Source organism: Populus euphratica, unplaced genomic scaffold (genome assembly GCF_000495115.2).
Source record: "Populus euphratica unplaced genomic scaffold, PopEup_1.0 scaffold2.1, whole genome shotgun sequence".
NCBI lineage: Eukaryota > Viridiplantae > Streptophyta > Magnoliopsida > Malpighiales > Salicaceae > Populus > Populus euphratica.
In genome coordinates, this window is record NW_011499846.1 from 1,507,123 (window position 1) to 1,522,939 (window position 15,817).

General features: G+C 33.8%; 2 protein-coding genes across 4 annotated transcripts; one reads left to right on the forward strand and one right to left on the reverse strand.

Annotated features, from left to right (window-relative positions):
- The first annotated feature begins 2,115 nt into the window (after positions 1–2,115).
- On the forward strand, positions 2,116–5,442 carry LOC105130016 (probable disease resistance protein At4g33300). The gene is made up of 5 exons (XM_011032329.1): positions 2,116–2,921; positions 3,152–3,552; positions 3,668–4,023; positions 4,112–4,317; positions 4,441–5,442. Exons 1-5 carry the CDS (start codon positions 2,210–2,212, stop codon positions 5,265–5,267), a joined length of 2,502 nt encoding a protein of 833 aa, XP_011030631.1. The 5' UTR covers positions 2,116–2,209; the 3' UTR covers positions 5,268–5,442.
- Positions 5,443–7,100: 1,658 nt separating this feature from the next.
- Positions 7,101–12,189, reverse strand: LOC105130024 (nucleobase-ascorbate transporter 3-like). 3 transcript variants are annotated; one of them, XM_011032349.1, is made up of 15 exons: positions 11,993–12,189; positions 11,542–11,794; positions 11,060–11,157; positions 10,788–10,964; positions 10,560–10,660; positions 10,322–10,397; positions 10,179–10,235; positions 9,910–10,094; positions 9,702–9,798; positions 9,402–9,488; positions 9,238–9,296; positions 8,438–8,529; positions 8,273–8,350; positions 8,017–8,177; positions 7,101–7,751 (listed from the first exon to the last, which is right to left on the reverse strand). In XM_011032349.1, exons 2-15 carry the CDS (start codon positions 11,699–11,701, stop codon positions 7,533–7,535), a joined length of 1,647 nt encoding a protein of 548 aa, XP_011030651.1. In that variant the 5' UTR covers positions 11,702–11,794; positions 11,993–12,189; the 3' UTR covers positions 7,101–7,532. The 3 variants fall into 3 exon arrangements, with proteins under 3 accessions (XP_011030651.1, XP_011030659.1, XP_011030643.1); XM_011032357.1 differs by having other exon boundaries at positions 11,983–12,189; XM_011032341.1 differs by lacking the exon at positions 11,993–12,189 and having other exon boundaries at positions 11,542–11,949.
- Between the last annotated feature and the right edge of the window lie 3,628 nt (positions 12,190–15,817).

Consider the following 15,817-nt stretch of genomic DNA (forward strand, 5'->3'; position numbering starts at 1 on the left):
AAGTAACAATAAAAATAATGAGGACTAAATTTGATAAATAAAAAAATTCAATTAAAAAATAATAAGAAAAAAGAAAATAACAATTATAAAAATAAGGACCAAAGTTAATATACAAATTAAATTCTAAGGGATAAAATTGAAAAATAAATATTCAAAATAAAATATATATAAAAATAAAAAATTTGAGGATCAAATTTGATATAATTAGTAAATAATATGACATTTCTAATTTTTTTATAACTTTTATAAAGTATTTTCTGTCCAAAATAAATAAAAAAAGATATTTTTCTAAAAATTAAACTAATTTTTTTAATCGAAAAATATTTTTTATTAATTAGAAAGTGATTTTTATCAATCAATTTTTTTAATAATAAATAATTAAAAATAATTTTTCAAAAATAATTTTTTGAAAAACAAACAAACGTACGCTTGAATGTTTGCTTTTTTACCGAAATCAATTATGAGGGCTTGACTGATTATTTCACTTGCCAGACAAAATGGTCTGCCCAAATAAATCTCCGCACCGTCCGACCACGATGATTAATACATTGAAATTAAGCTGGCATTGCTAGTACATGTTGCCACGAGGTCTACAATGTCAATCGCACCGATCGATTTGTCAACAAATTCGAAGGCATTGACTGAAGCATTGACCGCAATTTGTCTCCAAACGTGAAGGCTTAAACAAGATGCAGCTAAGACCTTTCCGAACCGGCGGGCAAATCTCTGGCTTAAAATGTAACGCCCTCAAAGTCTCCGATCCAAAGCACGCCATCCTCATCGATCAGGTTCCAGGATCCACCAACCTCGACTAACACACGTAGTTCCTTTGTAGTCAATGTCACTGGCCCATGATTGGGAGAGTTTAATGCATTGACTTTGTCGTTTTCTGAGTCAACGAGCCTTTCATGTGCACTGGATGATTTGAACAGTGGCACGTGTCTAGCAACTGACAATTTAGTCAAAGCTCTATTACTATAGTATACATGATTATTAGAGTAATAGGGTATTTGGTAATGATGTATAATGTCCTTTTGGATAAATATTTTTTTAATTAAAAATAAATTAAAATGATTTTTATATTGAAATATCAAAATCATTAAAAAATACTTAAAAAATATTTTAAAAAATAAATTAAAATACGTTGTCAAACATAACATAATAATATATTTATCCATGTATTTTACTTTTTAATTATAAAAAATAAAATATTTAGAGTTAAAAAAGAAACACCCCACAACTTGAAAATTTAAAAAATATATTGAAATGCATGATCAATTAAAGTATTATCGCAATATTTTGTTTATTTTTGTGTTTTAAAAATATTTTTAAAAAATTAAAATTTTTTTTATTTCAATTTTTTTTTATTGTTTTTATATTATTTTGGTATGCTAATATTAAAAATAAATTTTTTAAAATAAAAAAAATATTATTTTAATATATTTTTAAATAAATAATATTTTAAAAAATTACTAGAAAAATACAAAATACCATATAAGTTTATCGATGCATTTTATTTTTCAATTATATATATATAAAAAAAGACTTGAGTGGAAAGAGAAAACACACCACAGTACCTCATCAACTATCCTAAATTTTGATGCAAGAAAACTTTCTCCTATCAAGATACTACCAGAAACACGTGCGGGAATAGGAAAATACTTCCTTTTTTTTTTTTAAAAAAAAAGAGGAAAAATTTCTTAATCTAGTTTCTTGATGTTCTTGGATTATATACGTCGCAGGTTGTGTGATGATGATTTGTAATGTTAAATGATTTTTTTTTCTTTTTTTCAAAATAGCCATTTTTTAGAATTTTATTCAGCTTTATTTATCAAACCAACCTTAACAAGGCAAATGGATTGGAAGGGTTATTCTAATTTGTTTTAAATAAATATATTAAAATAATATTATTTTTAATTAAAAAATTGGCAATTCTTTTATCGAGATTGAACTGGGTCACATGTAAATCCGGGTTTTTTTTCACCATGTTAATTCCTTTCCTCATTTTTACTCGATCCCGGGTTTCATAACACCTTTTTTTTTTCCAAACATTTTTTTTTTTTTTTAATTTTGAAGTTAAAAAAGGAAGCTAAAATGCAACTTATAAATCGCACTGCACTGACCCATTCCAGCACTCTTTCCACGCCAAAAGTCGTCTTCTCTTCTTTCGAAAAACAAAACCTTCTCCCACCACTCCGCAACCAGTGCCATGGCGGTCACAGACCTCTTTGCAGGGGAGATAGCCACCGAACTCCTCAAATTGCTATTTGCAATTTCAAGAAAATCCTGCCCATGCAAATCAAGTGCAGAATCTTTAATGGCAAGCGTAAACGAACTCATGCCTATAATTCAAGAGATCAAGTACTCCGGTGTTGAACTCCCTTCCAACCGCCAATTCCAACTTGACGGTCTCTCTCGCACTCTCACTGAAGGCCTTGAGCTCTCCCGCAAGGTCTTAGCTTCAAACCGCTGGAACGTCTACAAAAACCTTCAGCTAGCAAGAAAGATGGAAAAGATGGAAAAGAAAATATCCACGTTTATCAACGGACCTTTACAGGCACATATATTAGCTGACGTGCATCACATGAGGTTTGAAACTACAGAGAGGTTCGATAAGTTGGACTGGTCAGCCAAGAGGCTAGAGGAGAGGATAGGGAGCTTGAAGATCGGGTTGGGAGGTGGTGGTGGTGGTGTTGGTGGCTGGATGGACGAAGCGATGAAGAGAGTGGAGGAGGAGAGGAAGTGGGACGGTAGTTTTGGGCAAAATTTTTATCTGGGGTTGGGGATTGAAGAAGGGAAGAGGAAGGTGAAAGAAATGGTTTTTGAGAGAGAGATTTTCAATGTTGTCGGAATTTGTGGGATTGGTGGGTCTGGCAAAACTACTTTGGCTAATGAAATTTGTAGAGATGATCAAGTTAGACGTAAGTTTTCAAGATTGTTTCTTTTCTTTACTATATATGTGTGTGTGCCTTTCTCTCTTCCATCTGCTTAATTCATCTTCAAAGAAAGGATACGATCTTCTCTTCTTGAAATTTATTTGCTATAGATTCGTTTGCTACTGGCTTAAGGAATTGGTGTTTAGCATATGATCGTTCTTCTATGTTAGACGAGAGAGCTTTTGATTGACTCTCTTGATCTTGATTTCTTTCAGGTCACTTTGAGAACAGGATTTTGTTCTTGACAGTATCACAGTCTCCGAACGTGGAGCAACTGAGGGCGAAAATTTTGGGGTTTATTACAGGGGCTGATGGAATGGGTGGTATGGGCAATGATTGGGTCCAAAAATGGAATTTTCAATTTGAATGGAGAATTGGAGCCCCAGCGTTGATTGTTCTTGATGATGTGTGGTCACTCAAGGTGCTTGAGCAGCTCATTTATAAAGTTGCTGGATGTAAAACACTTGTGGTTTCGCGTTTCAAATTCCCGACAGTTTTTGAGGCTACTTACAATGTCGAGTTGTTGAGAGGAGATGAAGCAATCTCCTTGTTTTGCCACTCTGCTTTTGGAAAGACATCTATTCCACCTTCTGCTGATTCAAATTTGGTGAAGCAGGTAACCTTCAATTCACTGTTCTCCATTGGTTACAAAGTTGAGATTGAGTGACGAATTTCGAAATTGAGTAGTTGGTTACTTTCTTTGCCAATACTGATGATCATGTGTTTGCTAGATCGTTGATGAGTGTAAAGGCCTGCCCTTGGCTCTCAAAGTGATTGGAGCTTCGCTAAGGGACCAACCTGAAATGTATTGGGCAAGTGCAAAAAAGAGGCTGTCAAGAGGTGAACCTATTTGTGAGTCTCATGAAAGCAAGTTGCATGATAGGATGGCCATCAGTACCCAGTTCTTATCTAGAAAGGTCAGGGAATGTTTCTTGGATCTGGGATCCTTCCCTGAAGATAAGAAGATCCCTCTTGATGTTCTCATCAATGTGTGGGTCGAGATACACGACCTTGATGATGAAGAAGCATTTGCAATTCTTGTTGAGCTATCTGACAAGAATCTTCTCACCCTGGTGAGGGATGCACGGTATGTTAACAAAGCCAAGGAACTACATTGATCTTATTTAAGAAGGCATGATCCTTCTTTCTTAACCCTTTGAGTGGTTAATTTGCAGAGCTGGAGACAAGTATAGCAGCTACTATGAGATTTGTGTGGTGCAGCATGATGTGTTGCGGGACCTTGCTATTCATTTGAGCTCGTGTGGAGATGTAAATGAGTGCAAGCGATTACTTATGCCAAGAAGAGAAGAGCAGCTTCCAAAAGAATGGGAGAGAAATGCGGATCGACCATTCAATGCTCAAATTGTTTCAATTCATACTGGTATCTTCATTGCTTTTCTGTTTGCTTTGCATTATATAAGGCGATTAACCCATGCAATTTAGTGAGATTATAGTCTTAATTTCATTTTTCCAATGCCAACTTTTTCGTGATTCTGTTAAATAGGTGAAATGAATGAAATGGATTGGTTCCGCATGGATTTTCCCAAGGCTGAAGTGCTCATCCTGAACTTCTCTGCTAATGAGTTCTTATTGCCTCCTTTCATTGATGACATGCCAAAGCTCAGGGCATTGGTGATGATAAATTACAGTCCAAGCAACGCAATCGTTGGCAACTTCTCCGTTTTTTCTAATTTAGCTAATTTGAAGAGCCTTTGGCTTGAGAAAGTATCCCTTGCTCGATTATCTGAATTTACTGTCCCTTTAAAAAAATTACGAAAAATATCTCTAATCCTGTGCAAGATAAACAACAGCCTTGATGATTCTGTCATAGACTTATCCCACATATTCCCTTGTCTCTTAGAGCTTACAATCGATCACTGTGAAGATTTAATCCATTTGCCCTCCAGCATTTCTAGGATGCAATCACTCAAGAGTCTGAGTATCACCAATTGCCACAACCTAGAGAAACTGCCTCCCAATCTGGGCAACTTAAAATCTCTTCAAATTCTAAGGTTGTATGCTTGTCCAACCCTGAAAATGCTTCCCCAAAGTATATCTGACCTAGTTTGCTTGAAGTTCTTAGACATCTCTCAATGTGTCAATTTGAAAGCTCTTCCTGAAGGGATTGGTAAACTATCAAGGTTGGAGAAGATTGACATGAGAGAGTGCTCACCATTGAAGCTGCCATATTCTGTTGCATCATTAGAGTCGTTACGTGTAGTAATCTGCGATGACGATGTTTCTCGGTTATGGATGGATTTGAAGAAGGTTAATCTTGATGTCCAAGTTGCCGAAAAATGCTTCAGTCTGGACTGGCTTGATGATTGTTAATTAATTGTAACTCATGCCTAATGTATATAGACCTTTCAAGTAAAACTGAGCAGCATAGCTTCTTATTTTCTTTTTCTTTTTTTTTTACTCTAAATCTTTCTTCGTCCCGCATCACTTGTCTATGATGTATAAATTTGTCTCCTCTTTTCCTGTGAAAACATCTGTTCATGATTTGCGTTATGAAAGCTTAGCTTTGCACAAACATTGACCACTATTTCTTAGTTAGAAAACGTCTACCATTTCAACCAATCTGCAATCAAGGAGTGCAGGAGCCCGGAAAAGGAAGAAAACGGTGATCTCGGGCTGCTGGCGAGGAGCATAAAACATAATTCCAAGTCCAATTTGTTTCGTTACCTGGCATCTGGGACCTGCAGGTCTAGTTTGATACTTGGATTTGTCCTGCGATTTAGAGAACGCTGGAAGAGATAGATTGACAGATGGTTGAACGCCGCGTGGACCCCATGAAAGATTCTTAATCCGTCACTCTCAATGTTAGCTCGGCACTTGTATGGTCAACATCTACTTTTGTCATTCTCTTGACTCCTGTGCAACGTACCTTCCCAGAACTTCACCTGGTGGTGGAAGCTTTCAGTTTAAAATGACAGAAAGCCCTTTCTTTCTTATAAAGAAATCTTGAAATAATTGAATAAGTGATCAGCAGGGAACCTTCTCTACCTCTCTCTCTCTCTCTCTCTCATGTATTGTTGTTAGATCTGATTCGGAATTTGACCCAGTAAAGAGCTTAGATTGTCGGCGGCGGTCCAACAAAGAGGCGAAGCAGTGGTGTCTTTCTTTCCATTACGAAAGACACGCTTCGTCAGCTTGGGTGGCTTTCAAAATAAATGTTACATTATTTTTTATATTAAAAAAAAGTGGTTGGAGTTTCCTTTTAAATAATTTTTTTTGTTTAAAAATATATTAAAACTATATTTATTTATTTTATAAAATTAACATATTAAAACTATTCAAAAATAAAAATAAATAATTTTAAAAAAATAATCTCAAAATCCAATAAAAAATAGTTCAACTACAGCTCAAAACAGGATTTTAGTGGGTTTTTTTTAAAAAAATCTTAAATGATATGGTTTTAGAAAAAAATAAAATATTTTTTTTGGAAGTCTACTCAACTCGCATTTAATTAATTAAGCCAATTAAAAAAAAAACCCTCAAACCAAGTTTCAAGTCCCTCTAATTAGATCAGTTGGAATTTAATAATTATGATTAATATCGAACCACTAAAATTTTCAGTGAAAGGATGAAGGTCACCAGAAGCCCACTTTGTTTGGCACGCAAGAATTGAAAGATTAAATTTTCGTCTTGTTAGGCAAGCCAGGAAGAATTGCAAAGGGATCAATATCCTCCAATTAAAATGAAGATGGCACCTCCACCTTGCACGTTTGAGTTTTGATCAAATCAATTACTCCACTTAAGTTGTTGGGTTTCGTAATGTTATTTTCTGTATTTTAAAAGTATTTTTTTAAAAAAATAAATTTATTTTAATGTTTTTATATTATTTTGATGAATTTATATGAAAATCATAAAAATATTGTTGTAATATATTTATTCAAAAAAAATTATTTTAAAAAAGAAGCACTGCCACAGTTCCAAGCACCCCAAACTTTCTCCATGAAGATGATTCGAGACCCTTTCCATCCAACTCATCACTAGTAAACGAAAGGCCACACGTTTTGTCATAATTGAATTAAAAACCTCGGATTGCCTTCCATTGATATGAGGATCTGCTCCAAATGATACACGTGAGCATGACATGGAGATGATACCATTCGGACAAAGAGACAACCGGAACTATAGATAAATGCTCAAGAAGGCACCTGTGATCATGGCCGAGGATGAGACGATTTTATATTAATAATAATGAAAGAAAATCTGACGATCATCTTAAGGAGTATCGGTACACAATTCAATATGGTTTATATGCAGTTAGTTCTCTTCATTCGTGGGGGGTCTTAAATCTACAAAAAAAAATTGCTTCTGCATTCTGCTCAGAGAGACTACTTGATTCCACAATGCGCTCCCTGTAGTTAGCAGCCTGAGACAGTAACAAAACCCTGTAGTATTGAGACTAACGGAGATGAGTCAAGAAGACGGCTAACCTGCCAACGTAACAAAAGGGAAAACTACAAATCGATGGCAAATGGTTACAGTTCTTTGGAGCAACGTCTAGGGCTCATCATCATAGATATTAAAATGGACTTTGCTCACGGTATATCTAATTAATTAATAAACAAGGGGGTGGAGTTTTTTTCATAGATATCTGGTGGGCATCCACTCATTCATCCTGATGGGCATACTGTAGTACTCGTCACTTCTACCATCACCCTTCCTGTTCTGGAAAGGTTTCCACCATGGAATTCCTCGGTCGTTGATGTTCTTCTTTGCTTCCAATAGGTTATCAAGCAATGTCCCAACAATCATTGCTACTGTTGGAGGTGATGAGAAAACTGTATTCAATATGTCATTGAACTGCAGAATCAAAAGGTATACATGTTATTCAGCCGGTATGAGTGGAAGTCACAAAGCTGATCCTATATGATCCTCATTCATCAAGCCCGAAAGCATCCGCCAAACATATTCCTCATTGCATATTGGTATAAGAAGTTTTTTTTTTATGATTTCACACTAAAATACTAGATGCTGGTAGTGGATGAACAACACAGAGGAGTCAAATGATGCCCAAAAAATGCAGGAAACCAATAGGATAGGCTTGTGGAGTTATTATGCGACTTACCCATCCACCATCTGCTCTAACTGGTCCATGTCCATCCCCAGTGGTGTTGCTGACAAAATACTGTGGAATCGATATCCCAAGGAACAAAGCCACACCCAAAACATAATGGTTTCTCATGGAATTATTGTTTGAAAACTGTATAAATGAAATCCCAATTGCAGCTGCAGGAAATGAAAACGAGAACAAATCACACCCATCGAACAGGTAACATATGGTTACAACAAAATAAAATTTCAAAACCTACAAAATCACTCACCGACAATGCCATATAGCACACAGTATGCGGCAGCAAATATTGCCAGGGGAATAGACGCGAACAAGGCACCAAATTTCCCTGAAAGATGCAATGTACCGCAATAAAAATGAATTTGGACCTTGTGCAATTTTCTAACGGGACTTATGATGGATATTGAAGACATACCAAAGATGGAGAAAAAAAACATGAAAGCAGTTGAAACCTGCACCACTCTTCGGCTCCCTATGTGTGTAAGTCCAAGAAGCCCTACATTTTCGCTGCAATATCATTTCATCAGTCAATGAAACAGGCCTCTGCATTTTAATAGTGATCATAAAAAGCTGGCATTTTCCCCTTGTAATCACCCACCACTCTACAGAGGATTAAGACTTTCTTTCCAAAAACACAATTCCCCTATGTGTTAGCTGATATATGTGAGAAAAGCTTAACTCTAAAGCGGTTAGCCTGAATAGATCATGAATATCAAAGCACCAATGAAGAAAGCTTTGCCAACCATAGGTTCAGCATTTGAGATAAGATTACATATGCTAAGCAAACTATAGAAGAAAGAAGTGTGTAATCCAGGCAAGGCCACTTTACTCGTATCTCACTTCCAGGATTTGTTTCTTTAAGAGGAAAATGCACCATAAACAAATTGCCAGCGACTCTCTTCTGTAACCTCAGATACTTGGTTTCTATTGGAAGAGTAAAATAAAGGAAAGTAAAACGCTTAAATTCCAATGGAACTCATGACTTGTCCATTTAATGGCAAACTTTTCCTACTGGTCTATGAGGACGGGCTCTTGGTCAGAATGTGATCAGCTATTCCTACTGTGGTATGTAAAATATCTGTGGTAGATGCAGGAAGCAGTTGCACTGGCAAATCCTTCACATAGCAGCTGAGACTGCAGTACCTCAAAATCAGATAATTAAGCAAAGAATAGCAGCAGCAAGTAGAAGGAAAAAAAAAAAGCGCAATCCCTTACACAGATGCAGTGGTGCCAACAGCAGCACCAAAAATCCCATTAAGCAGCAAGCCAACACCCTGTATTTAAAAACAACAACCTTTAGATGTTGATGCCTTGCTTTAAAAGGTGTGTGTGTGTAGAGAGAGAGAGAGAGAGGAAGACATAGCTCTCAGAGACTTGACCTGTAGACCAATACTTCGGCTAAGAACATGAGCTGGGGGGCTCGTAGCACCTGCAAGCCGTGCAGCAGCAAAAAAAGTTCCAGTTGACTACATCAAAGTAGATGGACTGGTTAGGAAAATAAATACTTAAACAGGAAATTTCTCACTTCCATCAAAGAAATAGAGAGGTCAGAAACCATATTCATAATCATAAAGGGTTAAAATTAGGAAATTCACATCAAGGGCCCTGTAAGTTAGTTAACAAAGAGCCTCCAGAATAAGTGGAAGACAAAAAAGGTATTTCTGAAATGGTGAACAAACCTCTGCAGATGAAACAAGTGCTGCTCCAATCATCCCGAAGACATGACTTGCTCTAAATTTAGGTGCACCCCATTGAAACGGGTATGGGACTCTAACCCTAAAAAAATGCAAACAAATGATTCTCAATTGGGTACTTTAACTCTTCCTTTTCTGAAAAAATTATGTACTCTGCCAAACCTACAAAGATAAATAATCTAAAAACCAATACCAAGGAGAAGATGATACAAGATATGATCGGTCTGTGCGACAACTCTGTTTAGTTTGATATCCCACATTGTTGTAAGCACCAGCAACAGTGAGGATAGCAGCGAAAGCCCAAATAATACCAACGCAGATGAGTAAGCCAAACATCTCTAGTACAGGATGGACATTGGAATGAAAACGCTTCAAATACTGCGGCAAACATCGGGCTTTATGATCTTCATACCAGGTGGATTCCATATAATTAACTTAAACATTCTGAAGAAGGTATATTACCTGACAAGTGACTAGCAGAATCAGCATAGGCAGGCCAAGCTCAACACAGTTGGCAAGCTGTATAGAACATAAGAAAATCATTTGTTATAATCAATCTATCACTTTCACCAACCAGTATTCTTCATTTCATCAAGTGAACCTACCAGTGGAAAGCCCCTCATAAACAGACCAAGACCCACTACACAAACCACAGGTACAACAGTAATGGGACTAAATAACCTGGGAACATCAAAACAAAGAAGGAAAATTATCACAAAACAATATAATAAAGAGAACCTGCCGAGTTTCTATACTAGAACTCGAGCTGCTGCTACTGAACGACAAAATTGTAAGCAAGAAGATGAGTAGAACGAATTCTAACACAGATTATTATCAAGTTACCTTGTTAAAGTACCCCATCCTTTGCTATACCCGAGAATGATGTTGACAAAGGAAGAAACAATCAGTGATCCTTGTATAGTTCTCATAATGTCCACAAATCTCTGCAATCAACCACATCATTGCAACCGGGGAAAAAAATGGTGATCGAGGAAGTACTAGAATAAATCATGATTGCAGCTAAAAACAAACTAGTAAACAGACTAATTAAGTAAGCTTAACAATTATTACATCATGGTCTTTTGAGAAAGTTTCATCATCGTAATCTCTGATGATTGATAAAACTGGCAGTACAAAAGCATAGGAAGGTCCCATCACTGTGGGAAGCCGTGTTCCAATCATTGTTTGAAGCAGTGTATTGATTCCTGACATGAACACCAGCGTTTGAATCACACGGGCAGCATCACCCTGTTCACGGTAACACCAAGACCAGATTAAAAGATAAGCACCTGCCAATTGATCTATAAATCATCAAAAAAATTCAGACGTTAGATAAAACGTACAGGGTCGCCGCCCATTTGAGTCACAAGAGCACGTGAAATTAAGACCGTAGTTCCAAGCATCACAATGTAGTGTTGGAAAGCCAGCAGACATGTCTGATCTGTGGTTAATTAGAAGCATCAGACACTTGATTTCGTTGATAAATATCCACTTAGTTCAAAAATAATTCTGAATACTAGCTGTTAAATCTACATATGTTAATAATAACAGGAAGACCACCAGGATTTAGATATAAAAATAATTAAAACTTTCAGAAATTTAAAAGAGAATCAGAACCAAAGGTAAGAGATAGATGGTGGTGTGCATAAACTATAAATTTTATTTTAACAGAAAAACTGACGATAGCAACTTTTTCTCAGAATTGAATAATCAAAATTTGAATAGCCAAAAAAAAAAGCCAAAAGAATTATATATACATCACAAAAAGGCAACAAGATAAGAGAACATATGAATCACAAAAAGGTAAAAAGATAAGAGAACTAACACCAAGGAGGATTGGACTGGATGCAGTACTGGAGCTGGTGGAGTTGCTCAGCCGGAGTCCAAGTGGGACCTTTTGAAAAAGCAAGTGATGATGGAGGTGGTGCTGCTGCTTGTGGTGGCGGTGGCTGTGGCTGCTGGTGGTTGTGAGCTGTTTCTCCCATCTTTTTTTGTCGCTTACTCTTCACTCTCTCTTGCTCAGGTTGCTCTTAACTGATCACAACCAGGCCTTACAACACCATAATATATTTTAGTAGCTGTAAACGAAATATGACAAGAAGAAAAGAAAGAAAGTCCCTTTAGCAACCTTCCAGGAAAAGAAAATGAATAGATTAGCAGAAGCAGCAAACGAAAACTATATTAAGGATTAAGCGGTTAGATAAAGATCTATTATAAGAAGAATACGAAGGAGATTGGGAACGAGAATATTATTAAAATTTGGAACTTAGGACTACGTTAAGATTGTCGTTGTCCAAGGTGCATATAAGCACTGAGCCATAACATAACATTTGTCGACGTATGAGCAGAGCTCGTACTTGTGGACCCTTCTCTGCATTCTTCGAGGATCGAGATGCTTTCTTTCTACCTTGTTAAGTTCTAACAATCTTCCTGTCTTATCACTCAACTATCTTCTAACGAGCCAATGATAGGCAAAAGAAAAAATCTAGGCAGTTTTTATATGTATATATATCATAGCAATAAGATACTGTGAGGGCGAAAGTTGCATGTAGAATGATAGGTATTCTTGTTTTATAATTTTTTAAAAATTATTTTAATATTAGCATATTAAAATTATTTAAAATAATAATAAATTATTTAAAAATATATAGTTAAACAACAAAAACAAATACTTTCTTATAGTCAACAAAAACTCACATAAAAAAAAATAAAGAAAGAAAGACAATCACTGGTTTTGGAAGATATTTTTCCATCCATCGAGTACTGTCATGTAAGTAAATATCTTAAATCCGGTTAATGACATGAACTTTCACGTAATTGGACGGTCCAGTCAAAACTGCCTTTGGGTTTGGTGTCATTTAAGGTTCTTTTTCAAATTAATCTTCATTTTTCTTTTTGGTTATAGACTTTGCTGGTTTATTATTTTGCGTGCTATCTCCTGGCTTGGAATAAAAAAAAAATATAAAAAAATAATATTTATATCAATTATAATTTTTTTAATATTATTATTAAATTTGATATAATAAATTTTATTTTTTTAACTTGAAGTTTTAAATTAAAATATATAAAAGTTGTTCCGACATGTTTAGAGAAAAGAAAAGATCATGTTAACCTAATCAATTTGTCAAATCTATAATTCTAATTATATACTCCATCAAGTTAATTATTTTTTATTTTATTATATGATAAAAAATATAAAAATCTATTTACAATCAATCATTTTTTAATGATAAAATTCAATAAAAACACTAACATTGAAGGATTTAATTAAAGAAAAAAAATAAAATAAAAAAATCAAGTGAATAAGAGAAATTTTTTAAACACCCTATAAACAAAGAGCTCGCACGTGCAAGTTTGGGTTATCCACCACAGTTAAGCTTGTGCAAGCTTGAGTTATCCACCACAATTGAGCTTGTTTTTAAAAAGTCTAGATTTATGAGCTCAAGATAGGCCCGCATATCTAAAACATTATTTTTTTTTTCTTTTCATAGAGGATGAAAAACCTTTTATTTGTGCTTCTTTTTTTTTTCATAAAAGAAAAACAAGATAGCAAATCATTTGCTACCCTATAAACAAAGAGCTCGCACGTGCAAGCTTGGGTTATCCACCACAATTGAGCTTGTTTCTAAAAAGTCTAGATTTATGAGCTCGAGATAGGCCCGCATATCTAAATCATTTGCTGCAATATACAACCTATCATCTTCTTATAGAAATTTAGCTGCCACAAAGGTGCTCAAAAAATTAGGATAAATAATTTTTTGACCTAAAATTTTACTTTCCAATTATTTTTATCTAAAAACATTAAACAACATTTTAAATACTTGAATAAATCTATTTATAACATCAAGTAATCCAAAAATAAGTTGAAAAAATAAGAATCAAACCAAGTTGATAGAACTTTACAAACTCATAACTATCATTTCAAGCAAATTAAAAACCAAATAACATAGCTGTAGAACTTTTTTCATCAAATAGAATCCTCTGACACTATGATAAACTTTTTTTGTTTTTAAAATTGGTGTTAATTAACCATTTTCATGCCAGTTTATCTCTCATATCTTTGGTTCAAGGATTAAAAAACAAAAATAAAACTTATGAATCAAAATAAAAATTGTTATTGATGTATAGCAATAATATATTCTTCTTTATCTATTTTATCATTAATTTTCCTTTTGTTCTTAAACTTGTATTGAATATGGAAAACTCAATACGGAGTTTTTTATGTTTTTTTTTATATATAGGTTTTTCATTGTTTTTTAAAATAAAAATATAAACAATACAACTTTTATATATATATACACAAGCACTTTTAACAATGTAAGGAATTAAAATTATTTTTATATTATATATTTTCATGTCTAGTCTGTCTCATAAATTTAATTTTTATTGTAGACATAATATAATATTTTTTAGTTAACAATACAATTTTTTATGATAATTTTTAATTTGAATTAAATAAAATTAATTTTTTTATAATTAGAATACCTCAAATATAATGTAATTGAATGCCTATTATAAGCTATGGTTTTCATTTTTTATGAAAAATAATTTTAATTTCCACGTATTGTTTTAGAAAAAAGAATATCATGTTTTTCTAAATTCACGACTATCAGAAATATCTTTTTGAACATTAGACAGCATACTCATAGTCAAATATTCTCTTTTTTTCACAGTAAATTAGACCCTTATTAAAACAGTAGAGTTCAACTTTTTAAACCAACCTGGTCCAAAAGCTAGGTTTTCATATGGTCCATTGAAGTTTTTTGTTTGGTGGTAGTACGATACATGATCCAACCAAGTTCCATTAGTCAAAGTGGTTAAATGTACTACAATAAGTTCTCCCTTGCTCACATGGCTTCAAGAGTTTTTTGTTCACTCAATCGTCGAAGGTTGTTTTTGTCACGAAACTTATATTTAATTGTTTTCCAAAGTATTTATCATATAAAAAATATTAAATTATTAAAAAATACTTTCATAAAACACGTAGAGTATATCAGTAGGCACAGATAAAGTCATGCCGTATTTTTCAAGAAACCATGCTCTTTGTTCACACAGATCTTGATAGTTCCCCGACGATCTCGTCGATTTTACCGAGCAAGTAGCCTCACAATTACTCGATTGTATAGCTTGCCAGACAATCCTGTAATTCTTGTCTTGTTAACGTGTCAAATCATGCCTTCAATAATTACTCGCCAATCAAGCACCAAGAACAGGGACGACTGAGGGTTTTTTCTCCGATGGTGGCCGGTTCTTTCTCGAGTCCCATCCAACACCAGAAAGAAAAAGAAAAAGGCAAAAAAAGACATGGGACAAGCTTATCAGAAACGTGTGTGTGTGTATATATATATATATGGATAATGCCAACATCATGTCAAACTCTTTTTTTTCTTTCCCGTAGTGCTGTGACAATCATGCTGCGCCCCCCCACAGACTAAGTTTCTTGCGATCATCATGTTGCTCGCCGTGGCAAATTTTCTTCCAGTGGTATTGATAAGGCTGGAGAGATCATTACTAGATTGAAAATAATAATAAAGTTCGAGATATTATTTTAAAAAAACATTATTTTATATTAAAAAATATTATTTTTCAACTAAAATAATTAAACAAAAAATAATTTTACTCTAGGTTAGAAATATATATATATATATATAAAGTTATCAAAAATATTTTTTAACACGATATAAAATATACAATATAAACTTCAATTGTAAAATTATAAATAAATTATTTTAATTAATTATATATTAATAATTTTAATCAAATAGTAATTAACAATATAATACAGTAAAAATAAACAATAAACAATAAAAAAGTTTAAATACCTGTATTTTATTTATATTAATTGCTTTACTTTTTAGATAAATCAACTCACTTATTTTGTTATTTACAAAAAAACAAGTTTTTTTAAATTTTAATAGATCATTTAACATTAATTACTCTAAGGATCAAGTATGTCAATTTACAATTTTTATTCTATTTATTTTTCAGTTAAAATAATGTAATATATCAATTAATATGATAATAATTTATATAAGAAATCGGGAAGAATGAATAAGTATTTTAATTTTATAAAAATAAAATCTACAAATAACTTATATCTT

Bases quoted from the DNA above. Each gene is read 5' to 3' on its own strand.
- LOC105130024 (XM_011032349.1), bottom strand. From the start codon at position 11,701: ATGGGAGAAACAGCTCACAACCACCAGCAGCCACAGCCACCGCCACCA. The intron at 10,236-10,321 runs GTAGGTTCACTT...TGTTCTATACAG, and splicing joins TTATGAGGGGCTTTCCACTG to CTTGCCAACTGTGTTGAGCT. The intron at 8,178-8,272 runs GTGAGTGATTTT...CATTTCCTGCAG, and splicing joins TGTGCTATATGGCATTGTCG to CTGCAATTGGGATTTCATTT.
- LOC105130016 (XM_011032329.1), top strand. From the start codon at position 2,210: ATGGCGGTCACAGACCTCTTTGCAGGGGAGATAGCCACCGAACTCCTC. The intron at 2,922-3,151 runs GTAAGTTTTCAA...GATTTCTTTCAG, and splicing joins TAGAGATGATCAAGTTAGAC to GTCACTTTGAGAACAGGATT. The intron at 4,024-4,111 runs GTATGTTAACAA...GTTAATTTGCAG, and splicing joins ACCCTGGTGAGGGATGCACG to AGCTGGAGACAAGTATAGCA.